At 42.7% G+C, this 15,767-nt stretch overlaps 1 protein-coding gene across 1 annotated transcript; it reads right to left on the reverse strand.

Moving 5' to 3' along the window:
* Positions 1 to 340: 340 nt before the first annotated feature.
* On the reverse strand, positions 341 to 14,640 carry zgc:158868 (uncharacterized protein LOC791147 homolog). Its single transcript, XM_052152781.1, has 6 exons — positions 14,393 to 14,640; positions 13,884 to 13,938; positions 11,089 to 11,276; positions 10,842 to 11,006; positions 10,612 to 10,722; positions 341 to 743 (listed from the first exon to the last, which is right to left on the reverse strand). The coding sequence occupies exons 1-6, from the start codon at positions 14,537 to 14,539 to the stop codon at positions 630 to 632; spliced, it is 780 nt and encodes a 259-aa protein (XP_052008741.1). The 5' UTR covers positions 14,540 to 14,640; the 3' UTR covers positions 341 to 629.
* Between the last annotated feature and the right edge of the window lie 1,127 nt (positions 14,641 to 15,767).

Genomic DNA, 15,767 nt, shown 5'->3' on the forward strand with positions numbered 1-15,767 from the left:
ACCTGTGTTTCTTTGAAATCAATGTATAATTTGTTTTATCTACAGGGTTAAGCATAAAGTAAAAAACAACTGTAAAAACCCGATCGATTTGTTGGAAAACTCATATCATGTTTGTCACACCAAGCTCCTCATGCTGTAATGATAAATTGCTTATACTCTCCTGACACTAGAGGTCGCACTGTACCCATTATCTGATTGTCAAAATCGGTGTTATATATAGATATAGATATAGATATAGATATAGATATATAGATATATAGATATATATATAAAAACAATAAAATAAAATAACTTTATTATAAACATATGCATACAAAAATAACTATTCTCTATTTCACCACTAATCTTCTGATAGCCTATTGACTTTGGATATTCTAAAAGACAAATATGACCAACAACCGTTTTTATAATCACAGAAGTAGGAAACCTGTTTTCATGAGATCTTCACAAAATTGATGACTGCAAATACATTTTTACCACTGCAGTATTACAATTTCACCTCATTTGCTAGGGGAGCTTTATTTGCATCAGAAAAATGTTCAGACATACTTAAGACATAACATAACATAACATAACATAGAAAAACAACAATGCAGAAGTACATGTGAAACATCGGATGACTTGAGTAATCACCATGGGATTTTTTTGCCTTCCCAATCTAAAAGAGTTCCACTGTCCTTCTCTGTGAGGCTTGCAATCACTTTCAGCATACCTGAAACACTCTCAGCGGTTGTCAGGGGAGCCTGAAGGTACCAGAGAAAAATGACAAAAAAGTAAGGATTACAACGGAAGTAAAGCACTGAGAAAATGTGATGAACTCACTTATATATGTGAAATTTCATGTGAATGTGATGAACTCACTTATATAAGGGTGTTTTTTTTTTTTTTAAATGTGCACTCAGTAACTTTTTCCTCATTAAATAAGTTTAACTCCTACAGACAAGAATTAAAATTTTGCAATAAATGTAGGAAATCATGACCACTCACATTATAATGAAGACTCCAGTCATAACAGTAACCTTATCTGGTTATAAACTGTTTTATTCTACATGGATAGGGTCCACACATGTGGGCTGACATGTTAGAATCACATGACCAGCCAAATACTACTCGCTTAATCTCAGTAACCATCCTGTTATTTTACACTTTCACTCATTAATTAAAGAATCAACTTTAACCCCCATTTTGATTTAGAACAATTCACCCTGTATTAAAAAAATTTGTAGAAGGAAATAATAACTTTATGGAGGATAGGCATAGATCTACTACAGCACCAGGAAATCATCCTCTTTTCTCTGCTAAAGTTTCCAGGGTAAGACAGAACAATAAAGGGGAGAGAGGATGATGGGTTCCCCTACCAAGAGAAAAATAATCTGAAATTAATCCATGAATTTGCACTGCTGTTAACAGTTGTTTATAAAATAACTTAATCCACCCAATAAAAGTATTCCTAAACCCGTAAATTTACAAAATCTTCAAAATGATAGTCCCATTCCACCCTATTAAACGCCTTCTTGGCATCAAGCAAGTTGGCAGCAATCGAGGCCTGATCATTCGCTACTGACCACATAATATTTATAATATGTCAAATATTATCAGAAGAACTACGACCATGAATAAACCCCACTTGACCTGTATACTGTAAAAAAATTGTGATTGCCATAAATTCACTGTAAAAATATGGTAAACACGTTTCAACCTTTAAAGGATGTAATTTTGATGCCTGTATATTTTAAGGTGCATTTTTGCCATTTATTTTATTAAATGATAAACTTGATATTAACCTGCTGAAACTGTAAAAATCTGCTTTTTACTTTATAATGTATTGTTAATCACCGTAGTAATTACAGAAGGGTATGATGACATGAAGTTCATCAACAGTGGCCCTTCCAGGAGCTATGACCAATGAACATGTAGAGACACTCACACAAACACATGTGAAATTTAAATAATACAGTGAACATTAACTAAACTACATCAAATATAACACAAAACACCTCAAAGAACATAACTGATATTAAAAATAAGAAGAAACATAACTATTCCCATAAAATATAATTAAATGTAATGGGTCATGCATGGAATTCTGGGATCTCATGATTATAGTTTTTTCTGTAATTCTCAAAATATGTCTGTCTTGCCCTGAATAACCAAAACTCAATCTTCAGTGACATATTAGTATTGTACCTATATTTTAGCTAGCTCTCTAAGACCATTCTGTGCTTCAGGTCTGTATCAGCACTTTGAATACTCTTTTCCACAATAAAGTTATGACATCCCTTAGTTATGACATATAGATCAGGTGGTGTTTATTCGGGTTAAAACATGTTAAAATTAATATTCTAGATTGTAAGTAAATATTATTTATTATTTTAATTATCTTTACAATGCATTATCATTTATCAATCCTGAGTGAGGTAAATTAAATAAGTAAATTTTCAAAGCTGGTGTTCCCAGCATGCACCATGCTTGAATAATTAATGAGCATGCATGGTTTCACTGTTAGCAAGTTATTTACACCATTTGTATTTTTGATTTTGATGTTACATTTAATAACTTTTTGTTTTGTGAAGTCTGAAGTCCATTTTCTACTTCCTATCTAAATTACCCATAAATGATAAAAAAAAATTATCTGTTGATTGTTACCATCATCATTGGTTGTACATCTTCCTCCAGTTGAGGAAGTCTAACCTGCCACTGGTGCTGCTGATACAGTTCTACTCAGCAGGCATTAAGTCTGTCCTCTTTACTTCAATAACTGTCTAGTTTGGTTCAGCTATGAAATCGTGATCAGAAGACTAGAAAGGACAGTGTAGACTGCTGGGCGGATTATTGGTTGCACCCTGCCCTCCCTACAACAACTGTACACTTCCAGATTGAGGAAAAGGGCTGGAAATATGACTCTGGAAATATAGATTTACTCTGTACCCACTCACTCAGCCCACTACCTTTTTGAACTTGATGAAGACTGTACTCATAATAGTTTTCTATAAAAAGTGTTTTTATTCAATGTGTTTCGCCATGTTGAAATGACATGGCCTGCTGTGTTTCACTAAAGGTCGAAGTAGAAAATCCTTGCGCTCATTGGCTGTGTAGATACATTTGGCTATGGTTAGTGCAGTATTGGTCAGTGATGCAAAGAGTAAAAAAAATACAGTGGAAATAGTATCAGCAGAATTTAAAGAAACTCATTTCAAACTCATCAAGTTTCCCTCAAACATTTAAAAATTACGTGTTTAGTCAAGGTATGTTAGTAATGGACAGTTTTCACTGAGGTGTTTACAAATGCAACCAGAAAACAATGTGTAATTTTATTTTCATTGTTACCGGAGATATAGTAAGGGGGGCCCATCTACCTCCACCTCTATGAAATGGCACATGTCTTAATTCGTTTAGTAGCCTGGCACAGGGATTGTTATGCATTTTAAGAAAACAATGATGTTGGTTTGCTTGGAGACAAAATAAGTTCTTCAAAAATTCATGGATATGCAAAATTTTATCATCAAAAACAATTGTAATCTTTCCATCACCATAACATTCTGTATCGCTAGATAATTTAGGTTAATTTCACGCTAAGCAGTTCTCTAATAAACGTAACAACTGTCTTTAGAAATAATGTGAAACGTAGATGGTCTCCAAAGATTATAGATATGGGGGACAATAATAATCTGTCCTTAACTGTAGAAGTTTGTTCGCTTGAATTCTGACGTTTGTTTTTAGGCAAAGCGATTAAATTATAGTAGTAATAAATAACTTTAGAAATTGATCACTAGCTTGAGAACTACTGAATGTCCCTTTAAATAAACTAGCAGTTTCTGCTTGGTAATAGTTCCCTATCGAGAGGTCTCTCCTATTGCGTAAGTAGCTTACTTAGAAAACTCCGTTTCTCGAGAAATATTGAAGTCTTTATGTAAAACGCGTTGCAGCTGCACAGCAGACAGTAATGAGTGAGGCAGCTCGGTCATTGGCTGTGCTGCGGCAACTGCTTGAACCAATGACGGGGCGACTCTGAACGCGCGACCAATGGGCGCGCGCCTCGCGTTCGCGCGCTCAGAGCCCGCCGAAATTAGCATAGCCAGGCTATATAATGGGCACCCCGTCATGCGAGTTCCTTTAGATTTAATCTCCTTCAGCAAAGACCTTCTCTTCGCTGGATTCTCCGGATTGTTGGAGTCTTTCGCCCGCCGTCGAAAAGCCTACAGCAGGACCGCTAAGAGGACGCCGGCATCTTCAGCCGCCTTCAAAGACTTCTGCTACGCCATCCGGCGCGCAACGCTATATCCTTTACTGCAAGTGCTCGCCCCTGCGACGCTTTTGATTAGTAAAAGAGCAATTTTTTCAAGGCGTTGTTGCAAATGCCTTCAGCCTGCGCCTCGTGCAGAGGCCCTCTTCCTGATGGGGATCGTCACATCATTTGCACTCGCTGCCTGGGACCGGACCACGCAGAAGCTGCTCTCATTCAGGGCGGATGCCCCGAATGTGACTCCCTGGGCCTCGCCGAGCTGCACGCTCGCTTTGCCGCTTTCGCCGCAATCGAGCCTGCTTCCACCGTGCTGCCGCCCCCTCCGTTCGAGCCGCGCAAGAAAAAGCGCCGCTCACAGAGGCTGCCAGAGCACGTAGACTTCGGTGACGTCACGCCGGCCCAGTCCCCGCGTGCTTCACCGCTGCCCGAGATCTCCCCGCCGCCAGTCCATTTTATGAAGACGGACCAGCACCCCTCCAGCAGAGCGGTGGGTCTCGTCTCGTTCGGCGCGTCAGGGGACGACGATGAAAAGGATGACAGCCTCTCTATTGACGCTGCATTCGACGACTGGCCGGGCTCGAGTTTCGACCCCGCGCCATCTACATCAGCGGACACGAGCACGGGCACCAGCATGGACTCTGAGATCGTCTGCATCCTGTCCAAAGCCGTAGAAGACCCCGGGCTCGACTGGTCTTCTCCGGAAGAACCCGCCCGCAGCCGGCTGGACGAGTGGTTCCTGCAGGGGCGCCGGCAGGCCCCTCGACAGAGACCCTCTCCTTTCTTCCCCGAAGTGCACGACGAACTCACAAAGGCGTGGAGAGCCCCGCACTCTGCTCGCCTGAAACCTTCTTTTTCTTCCTCGCTCTCCTCAGTGGACGGCGCAAGAGAAAGAGGCTACGAGGGAACTCCGCCCCTCGAGGAGGCTGTGGCCAACCATCTGTGCCCACCCTCCACCGCCGGATGGAAAGCCAAAGCTTCTCATCCCTCGAAGCCCTGCAGATCCACCTCAGCTCTCGCCGGTCGCGCATACGCCGCCGCCGGCCAAGCTCCGTCAGCGCTTCATTCAATGGCGGTTTTACAAGTTTACCAGGCCAAACTTCTACCGCACCATGGACGAGTCTGGACCTGAACCTGAAGCTTTCAAGGACCTGCGCAGCGCCACTGACGTAGCCCTGCGAGCCACAAAGGCCACCGCCCAATCCATCGGCCGGGCCATGGCTAATTTGACTGTCCTTGAGCGCCATCTGTGGCTGACTCTAACGGAGATGGACGCGGATAAGGCGCCATTCCTTGACGCGCCTATCGCTCCAAGCGGCCTGTTCGGATCAGCGGTAAAAGAATTCTCTGAACGCTTCACTGAGGCCCGGAAGGATTCGCAAGCTATGCGTCACTTCCTGCCCAAGCGCTCCAGCTCGTCTCACCAGAGACCGCCTCAGCAGCGAGCCAGGGCGGCCCCTCCCGTCTCCCAAAAGCCGAAGAGCAGACCTGAAACGGACGCTCGACGCCGCTCGCGTTCTGCTGGCAGAACAAAGCCGCCTGAGCAACGAGGTCCTCGGCCCAAGATCGTGCTGAACCCAGAGCCTCGTAAGTCTTCCTAGCAATAGGAAGAAAAAGAGAGAGTACGTGTCTCGCAAAGGCCGGACCACTCTCTCTAAAACATGTAAAACATTACCCAGTCCCCTTACAGGCGGTTGGAAATGTCTGTACAGCAGTCAATGGGCCAGTCACAGAACTCGCTCACCTGCAATCAAACGCCGTTTTAACGGCGACACACAGAAATCACGAAAAGAGTCATTTTCTGCCTGTGTCACTAAGGGTTCACATGTCCACACTAAAGTGCGCATTCCCACATACCAATACTGTCCAAACAGTGCCAAATACTTCCCCAGCTCAGGCTGGACGTCCAATAAATGTAGATCGTGTGCCTATTGTCATGTATGCACCACTGCACACAAGCACTGTTCCCACAGTTATAAACACTTCCCCAGTAAAAGCGGGAAATACTATAAAGGTAGCGCGTGTGCCTGCTGTCCTGCATGCACCCTTACACACAAACACTGTATGCATAGCCAAAAAACCCCCGCCGCGAGCGGAAGACTTTATGAAAGTGGTGCGCGTGCCTACTACAGTATATGCACCCCCACCCATAAGTGCTGCCCATACAGTTTCAAACAGTTCTCTGTCTCATGCCGTAAACATCACAGATGCGATGCGCGAGCCAAGAGACGCCCCGCTAAAAGCGGGAAGCTTTATGAATGTAGCGCGCGTGCCTATTACGATGTATGCACCCCCACCCGAAAACTCTGTTCATACAGTTTCAAGCATTTCTCCGACTCATGCTGCAAGCATTTCGGAGATAGCGCACGTGCCTGTACTCTCACACGCACCTCTGCACTCGGCACTCAATACGGCTGCTCAGCGCGCACCTGCGCCTCTGAGAGCTGTAAACTCAGTGTTAGCACAAGGCAATTTTTCGGTGGGGCCCATACGTCACAGCGACATGCCCCCAGCCAGCATTCAGCCCATATCTGTGCGAGCAAAAGCCTGGGAAAAAATCCCTGACATGCTGAAATGGGTTTTGAACATAATAAAACACGGTTACTCACTTCAATTCGCTCACAGACCGCCCCGCTTTTCAGCGGTGGTCGAGACGAAAGTGAGGAAAGATGTGTCACATGTTCTACGCACCGAGGTGCTCAAACTGACAGAGAAGGGCGCTATAGAAACTGTTCCTCCCTCTATGAGCGAGGCGGATTTTACAGCCGCTATTTTCTCGTCCCGAAAAAGGACGGTGGCCTCTGCCCCACCCTAGATCTCAGACATCTGAACAAAGCTTTAACGATTCGCTCGTTCAGAATGTTAACAACCAAACATAGCCTCGCGCAAGTTCGCCCCGGGGATTGGTTTCTATCAGTGGATTTGAAAGACGCTTACTTTCACATTCCGATAGCGGCTCATCACAGGCCTTTTCTGAGATTCGCTTTCGAGGGACAGTCATACCAGTACACAGTACTACCATTTGGCCTATCATTGGCCCCCCGTACATTCACGAAATGTACGGACACGGCACTTTCCCCCCTGAGACAGCGGGGAGTGCGAATACTGAATTACCTCGACGATTGGCTAATCATAGCACAATCAGAGGGTCAGTTAACGACGCACAGATCTTGGATTATCAGCCATCTAGAATGCCTGGGTCTGAGAATCAATTTTGCAAAGAGCGTGCTATCCCCCAGCCAGAATATCTCTTTTCTGGGAATAGTGCTAGACTCAGTGCAGATGACAGCGCGCCTCTCATCAGAGCACGCGCTCTATTCGACGCCTTGCAACATCATTCAGAACGGGCGCACACGCCCCCGTCAAACGATTTCAAAGAATGCTCGGTCTCATGGCCTCGGCATCAGCGGTACTCCAGCTAGGATTGTTGCACATGCGTCCTCTCCAGCGCTGGCTCAAGAGCCGTGTCCCCACTCACGCGTGGCACTCGGGCCACTTTTTGATCAGAGCGAATCACGGCTGTATAAAAGCCCTGACGCCCTGGAAAGTCGTCAACTGGTATCAAACCGGCGTGAGTCTGGGCATAAATACGCGGAGAAAAATGATCACGACAGATGCCTCCAAAATAGGATGGGGGGCCCTTTACGAGGGCAGGCCTGTATCCGGCTTTTGGTCAAACCCGGAAAAGCGCCTACATATAAACTGTCTGGAAATGAAAGCGGTCGCCTTGGCTCTCAGAGCCCTGCTTCCGTACCTGAAAAACGAACACGTCCTGGTCCGAACGGACAACATGACAGTAGTTTCGTATATAAATCGCCAGGGTGGACTCAGGTCGAGCTCCCTGCACTCTATGGCCAGGGAGCTCATCTTATGGTCACAACACCACCTGCGCTCGCTGAGAGCAGCGCATGTGCCAGGCGCCCTGAACCAGGGAGCAGACATGCTGTCCAGAGACAAGGTTCTCCCAGGAGAATGGTCTCTCCACCCCCTGACGGTTCAGTGGTTATGGCAAAACATTGGCGAGGCAGAGGTCGACCTCTTCGCCTCCAGGGAAAACGCGCAATGCCCCCTTTTCTTCTCAAAGAGCACGGACGCGCTCGCCCAAGTCTGGCCGAGCCGCCCCTTGTATGCTTTTTCCCCGATCACGATGCTACCTCAGGTCATCAGTCGGATCAGGGAAGTGAGATGTGCAGTGCTCATGGTAGCCCCACTCTGGAACAACCAAACGTGGTTTCCAGAACTGATGCAGATGATGCAATCTGCCCCATGGCCGATTCCGTTGAGGCTAGACCTCCTCAGGCAGGCCAACGGGATGATTCTTCATCCCCGCCCCGATCTGTGGGCTCTCCATGCATGGCCCCTCAACGGGTTCCCGAGAACCTCCCCAGTGGAGTTTTGAGAACCATCACTGAGGCGCGAGCACCCTCTACGAGGCGCTTATATGCCCAAAAGTGGAAAGTGTTCAGTGACTGGTGTGATACCAAGAGCTTGAACCCCAAATTGTGCGAGATACCAAGTGTACTCGCCTTTTTGCAAGAGCTGTTGGAGGCGGGCCGCACACCCTCCACGCTCAAAGTCTATGTGGCTGCCATAGCGGCGTCACACAATCCTGATAAATGACGTTCATTAGGGAAAGACGACCTAATCATTCGTTTCCTAAGAGGCGCTAGGAGGATGAACCCTCCTCGCCCCCCCTCGGTGCCGATCTGGGACCTGGCCACGGTCCTGGACGCACTCAAGAGTGCCCCGTTCGAACCTCTCCGAACCGTGCACCTTAAACAGCTCTCGCTCAAAACTGCGCTCTTGCTGGCACTCGCCTCAGTCAAGAGAGTGGGCGACCTGCACACGCTGTCATCAAGCGCTGCTTGCCTGGAATTTGGACCTAACGACTGCAGAGTTGTCCTTAGGCCAAAGCACGGGTATATTCCTAAAGTGCTCTCTACACCCTTCAGAGTACAGGTGATATCTCTGGCAGCGCTATCGTCCCCAGCAGACGAAAGTGACGCTAATTTACTCTGCCTGGTCAGGGCGCTCAGAGTATATTTGGAACGTTCTGCCCTGTTCAGACAGACGGAACAATTATTCGTATGCTTTGGCGGCCGCACTAAAGGTCTCGCAGTCTCAAAGCAAAGAATATCGCGCTGGATAGTGGATGCTATAGCGCTAGCTTATGAAGCCAAGGGCCTTCAATGCCCCTTAGGCGTCAGAGCTCACTCTACGAGGAGCATGGCCTCCTCGTGGGCTTGGTCGAGTGGGATACCCATTGAAGATATTTGTGCGGCGGCGGGCTGGGCCTCAACTTCGACATTTATCAGGTTTTATAACCTACAGGTCCCCTCATTGCATTCCAACATTCTATCAGCCTGACTGTAGAATGGACTGGAGTATGTATATGCTGAGCAATATCTCCTCCCTTATAAGGTCCGTCTCTGACCGACTTAGAGGATTTTTTATGCATATCAGTACATAGAAAAAATGCATTCCAACATTCTATCAGCCTGACTGTAGAATGGACTGGAGTATGTATATGCTGAGCATTATCTCCTCCCTTATAGGTCCGTCTCTGACCGACGTAAAGGATTTTTTATGCATATCAGTACATAGAAAACTCAGTACATAAGATATGTGCTTGTGTTTGTACAATGAGCGCCCCACCTTGGGGCAAAGGCGCTCTGTGTTATCCCGTTATATAGCTCGCCGTTGGCCGGCTTGTGGAATAATCACTTTGCTTTAAGGCTCAGGCATCTGCCTCTGGCTTTATAGAGCGAAGTCAGCACGCACGGCGTTTTGCAGGGTGTTCCCATAGCGTAAGCTACTTACGCAATAGGAGAGACCTCTCGATAGGGAACGACTCGGTTACTAACGTAACCTCGGTTCCCTGAGAGGAGGGAACGAGTATTGCGTAAGCTGCCGTGCTTGTGCTTGGTCAGTTCGCTTCAGTCGATTGAACCTAAAGGAACTCGCATGACGGGGTGCCCATTATATAGCCTGGCTATGCTAATTTCGGCGGGCTCTGAGCGCCCATTGGTCGCGCGTTCAGAGTCGCCCCGTCATTGGTTCAAGCAGTTGCCGCAGCACAGCCAATGACCGAGATGCCTCGCTCATTACTGTCTGCTGTGCAGCTGCAATGCGTTTTACATAAAGACTTCAATATTTCTCGAGAAACGGAGTTTTCCCATAGCGTAAGCTACTTACGCAATACTCGTTCCCTCCTCTCAGGGAACCGAGGTTACGTTAGTAACCGAGTCGTTTCTTAGTTTTTTTTTAAAAATAAACACCACTTTTTTTCAGTGTATGACCAACAACTTTCTAAAAACTGGCCATTGTTTGCAAACATAAAAGGAAAAGTTCTACTTTAGGATCTTTATTACCTGTGAGCCTCCCATCACTGTTTGAACCCATCCTGGATGCAGAGCCATAACTAGTATGCTATCTTTTCTAAAATCTTCTGCCAAGCAGCAGGTTAACATGTTCAGGGCAGCCTGAAGTACAATGAAGGAACAGTCAGTACAATTCTAACTTTCACAATGTTTTCTTTACCCCAAATACACACACAGTGACAAATATAGATAGCTGAGAGATTTCAGAAAAATTAATTTACCTTGCTGATCCGATAGGGGTACATTGGAGCTCTAGAGAAATTATCACGACACATGGCGATGGAAGACAGCAGTGTGGAGACATTGATGATAGCTGATCTACTGCAAGACAAGCCTGTCTGATGTGGAAATTGAGCTGCAGCCTTGCACAAGAGGGGATGGAATTCCTGCAGAAGTATTTGTGTCATTGATCAGGAAACTGTTACAACACACATTTACCTGAATATTACTGAGGTGTCTTGAAGATACCTTTGCAATGAGCATTGGTCCTACAACATTAGTCGTATACACTTCCACCATCTCCTTTTTTCCTGTCTCTGCTAAGGATCCTGGGATGTTCACACCAGCATTGTTTATGACAAGATTCAGGCCTTTCTCTTTAAGCTTGGCTTTCATCAACTCTGAGGCCGCTGTTATACTAGTCGGACAATCAGTGTCTTTTGAGAAATTAGAGAGAAAACCATCACATACTGTATGTTTAACCTTTGTATATTGTTTCTATCAAAACTAACTGTTTACAGTTTTCTTGTGTTTTTTCCCTGAAAACTGTAGTTTATTTCATCCAGCTGGAATACAATTATTTATTCACAGAGGGCATCTGAACTGTTTTTTTTAGATCATTTTCATAAATATGTATTGATTTTATTTGACCTGTGGTGTTTCCAATCTATTGTGAACAGCCATTGGGAATAAATAGATTAGACTACACAACCCAGAAATATCAAGTGTTCAGGAGCATCCCAATCCTTTAGATGAGCACATATGTGGACACACACACACACACACACACACACACACACACACACACACACACACACACACACACACACACACACACACACACACACACACACATACACACACACATGTTGTGTTTCCATGTTATATGGGGACTTTCCATAGACATAATGGTTTTTATACTGTACAAACTTTATATTCTATCCCCTAAACCTAACCCTACCCCTAAACCTAACCCTCACAGAAAACTTTCTGCATTTTTACATTTTCAAAAAACATAATTTAGTATGATTTATAAGCTGTTTTCCTCATGGGGACCGACAAAATGTCCCCACAAGGTCAACAAATTCGGGTTTTACTATCCTTATGGGGACATTTGGTCCCCACAAAGTGATAAATACACGCTCACACACACACACACACACACACACACACACACACACACACACACACACAAACGACATGCCCATGTTCTTTCCATGTATACTCTTTTAAGAAATATTTAAAGATCTTCTTATCATATTATGTTATGTTTGGGCTCGTTTGATTGGAGATAGTCTGTGGTAAGTTGTGATATGTCATTGTCAATGTTATATTTCAGGAAGTAATAAGGAAAAACATGACAAAAAGACACTTCTGTTTATTATATGTATGTGTGTCAGTGGGTATTTCATATTCTAATATTCACTGCAGTTTGGCCTCTGAGTGAAAGAAATTTGCTTATTTGCATGAGACCTTTTCATCGATATATAACACATGGCCATCTCATCTATTTGATGTTTTTACCAACTCTGAATATAATTGTTGTGATAACAAAATGGGAAATTATGAGAACAAAACAGTTCTACTTTTTAATCAAATTAAAAAGCTTTATTTAAAAATTGGTAGGATCAGCTATATGCAGAGCCGGATTATCCATAAGGGCACTTGGGCCAATGCCCAGGGGCACCAACCATTCAAAACCACTAGGGGGCACCACATGACACAAGCTTTAAAAATATTTTTCGTAAATTGTTATATTATTAACTTGAAATTCTTGAAAGACCATACATAACTTGTTTATGAACACTAATTTAATAATAATAATAATAATAATAATAATAATAATAATAAATTATAAATAAATGAAGATTACATGACCACTATCACTCCCCGCCCCAATCTGTCACAGTTGAGTTGGTCCACAACAATTACGCGCAAATGTGTCATTTTTTAACGGCTACTACAGAAAATGAATCAAAATCCAAAATGGACAGACGGCAATTGAGTGGTTTCACAAAAAGAAGATTAAAGAAAGAGAAGGATGCTAGACGTTTAGCTACAATAAAAAATGTTCCAGGGATCGACAAATTTTTTGTTAAATCACTAGTTTTTGGGAGAACACGGAATTGCAGACACCAGCAGCACTAAGTCTGACACCGCTGGCGCTGCTAGCGCTGCTAGCGGGGGAGATGCAGCAGCTGCTAATGTTAGTCAGGGTGTCGGCGATGACCGCCAGGCGAATGAGGATATTCTCCTTGTCCTTGGGGGAGACAGGAGCGAGGAAGACTCGGGTGAGGAAGAGGACATTAATGAAGATAAATATTAGGGGTGGGACGGTACATGTAAGTTATTCGTATTGAACCGAAACGGTACGGGCGTCACGTCTCGGTGCACGAATTTACACGGAGAATACACGGTATAAAAATAAATAAAACTAAATAGCGATACATATCGCTCTATTTCGCATAATGAACAGTCTGATCAAGATTGCAATGCTGGAGTGTGTGGGCTTTTGAGGTATAGTGCCCAGGGGCACCACACTGTCTTGATATGGCCCTGGCTATATGCATTGTAAAGTCCAGATTCTAAGCTTTAAAATGACACCTATTTGTATAGATCTAGCAAGTAGTTATTAATTTATTACATAATTCGTTTTATTTTAAATTTGTCCTGCATTGAGTGCCCCCCACTATGCTCAGTTCAATTGATCCTTCTATCAATACAAAATATATATATTTTTAAGTACAAAACATGTCATAATTACTAAAAAAAGTTGACAAAAAGATCAAATTCAATATATTGGGATAATATATGCAGTATGAGAGATTTATTAACAATCTTAGACAGCTGGTCTTAACACAAAATGTGTTAAAACATACGAACACAGCACAAGGGTTAAATCAGTTAATAACAACATCAAAATATATGGCAGTCACATAAATCACATTCAATTAAATAACTGATACTTCTACTAATTATAACACTATTTAATTAATCAGCCATATAATTTAATAAATGTCCTTATTTGGTCATTCATTTCTCACCAAGTTGAACAACTGTGACCACATCCGGGTGTTTTTTAGCTAGTTCTTGGAGTTCCTGAAACAGAAGCGGTTGGTTGTGTTATTCAGAAGATTATATACTGTATATATTATTGTATTATATATATATATATATATATATATATATATATATATATATATATATATATATATATATATATATATATATATTACACTGTATATCTTTATAGGCTAATACTGAGTAACACATCATTCTGACACATAATGTGTCTCAATGCACCCTTTATCTAAAGCACAGGAACAGCAAAAGAAGAGTTGTCCATCTAGTTTCAATGTCACAATGACTCATCTATGTAGTATTCGTAAAACTGAAACGTGCCTCAAATGTCGATAAAATCTTATTTGTATAGTACAAAGTGTATTTGCTGAAATATGTAATCAATTCAAAACAAGTCTTTTGTTAAAAGGTTTAGGAAAATTCTTGAAAATATATAGTTTTTACAGGTTTATCTCTCTCTGTGTTCTCTTACTTGTGCCCTTGATCCATTTGGGTCTCTACAACCAGCAAAGATCTGACCTGGAGGTGAGGGTGAATCAACCAACTGGCGAACCAACTCAAGTCCAATTCCCCGGTTTGACCCAGTCACCAGAACACTCTCACATATTCTAGATGCCATTTTCAGTCAGAGGCTCAGTCCGTGACCTGTCACTACACCCTGTGTACGATGGAATGCATGTACAAGTACTGTATGAAAGTGTATGCCTTGCATGTGTGGGAGTAATCAGCTGTTATGAGGAAATCAGTTTTTTTAAACTCTTTGAAAGTCTGTTGATGCATGCATTACCGTTTAGGTCACTAAGTCCCTGCCAGGCTACAAAAACGTTTTCTTCCTAGAGAGAGAGAGAGAGAGAGAGAGAACATTTACTCACTCAGCAGGTGTTTTTCTGCAAAGCACTTTACTGCTTGCAAACAAGAAGTGCAGCTTGCTAATAAGAAAAATGGTTAATGTTTATAAAACACCCAAGCATCATAAGTGTAATATCATTGTTATTCTGTTAACATACATTAACATACAATATGTTCATGACTCAGTTATCTGCTTTTCTCAACACATCCTTTTCAGATTTGAATCATGTTTCTGTTTGATTAATTTATGACCTACAACAAAGGTACAATGATTCAAATGATGTTTTAGTTTTTAACAAACACCTCCATTTTTACAATGTGAAAACAGTATATATAACAGAGTATAACAGAAGTAAAATCATGAGACATCATGGCCACAAGATTGCAGAACTGAATTGTTTCATACATAACCAGAGTTGTTAAGTAAAAAAAAAAACAAAGCAAAAAGAAAGGAAAGAAATATTAATTTATTTAAAAATGACATACCGTTGATTCAACACACATACACTGCTTATTACATACTTTGAACCTCTGTAAACAAATTTTACCTAAAGGTGAACTGTTTTATTTACTGCATTAAAGTGTTCTTCAGATATAACCACAAACATTACCGCAGACAGACAAATGTGTTGTCATACAAAGGCGTTATAATGCAATAATATGATCTAAAAAAAAACTAAAAAAAACAACAATTATACTTTTTTATTATTTGTAATGTTTATTCCCAAGTTTAAATAAAGGACCCCCCATCTGAGGGTTGTCCCCTGGAAAATATAATTAAAATATGTGTATTGTAAATAATATAATAATATATTCATAAAATAATTGTTTAAGAAATAAAATGATACAAATGCAAATGGGGCAACAACAAAAAAAACCTTGGTGTCCCCTTCAAAAATTGCTCTTGAGAATTGTTATGTTTATTGTCCCCACGAACATTTTGATGAAATTTTCGCCCCTGGACATTGCTACATTGTTTCACATCAGATAATAATAGC

This window comes from Xyrauchen texanus, chromosome 21 (genome assembly GCF_025860055.1).
Source record: "Xyrauchen texanus isolate HMW12.3.18 chromosome 21, RBS_HiC_50CHRs, whole genome shotgun sequence".
Taxonomy (NCBI): Eukaryota; Metazoa; Chordata; class Actinopteri; order Cypriniformes; family Catostomidae; genus Xyrauchen; species Xyrauchen texanus.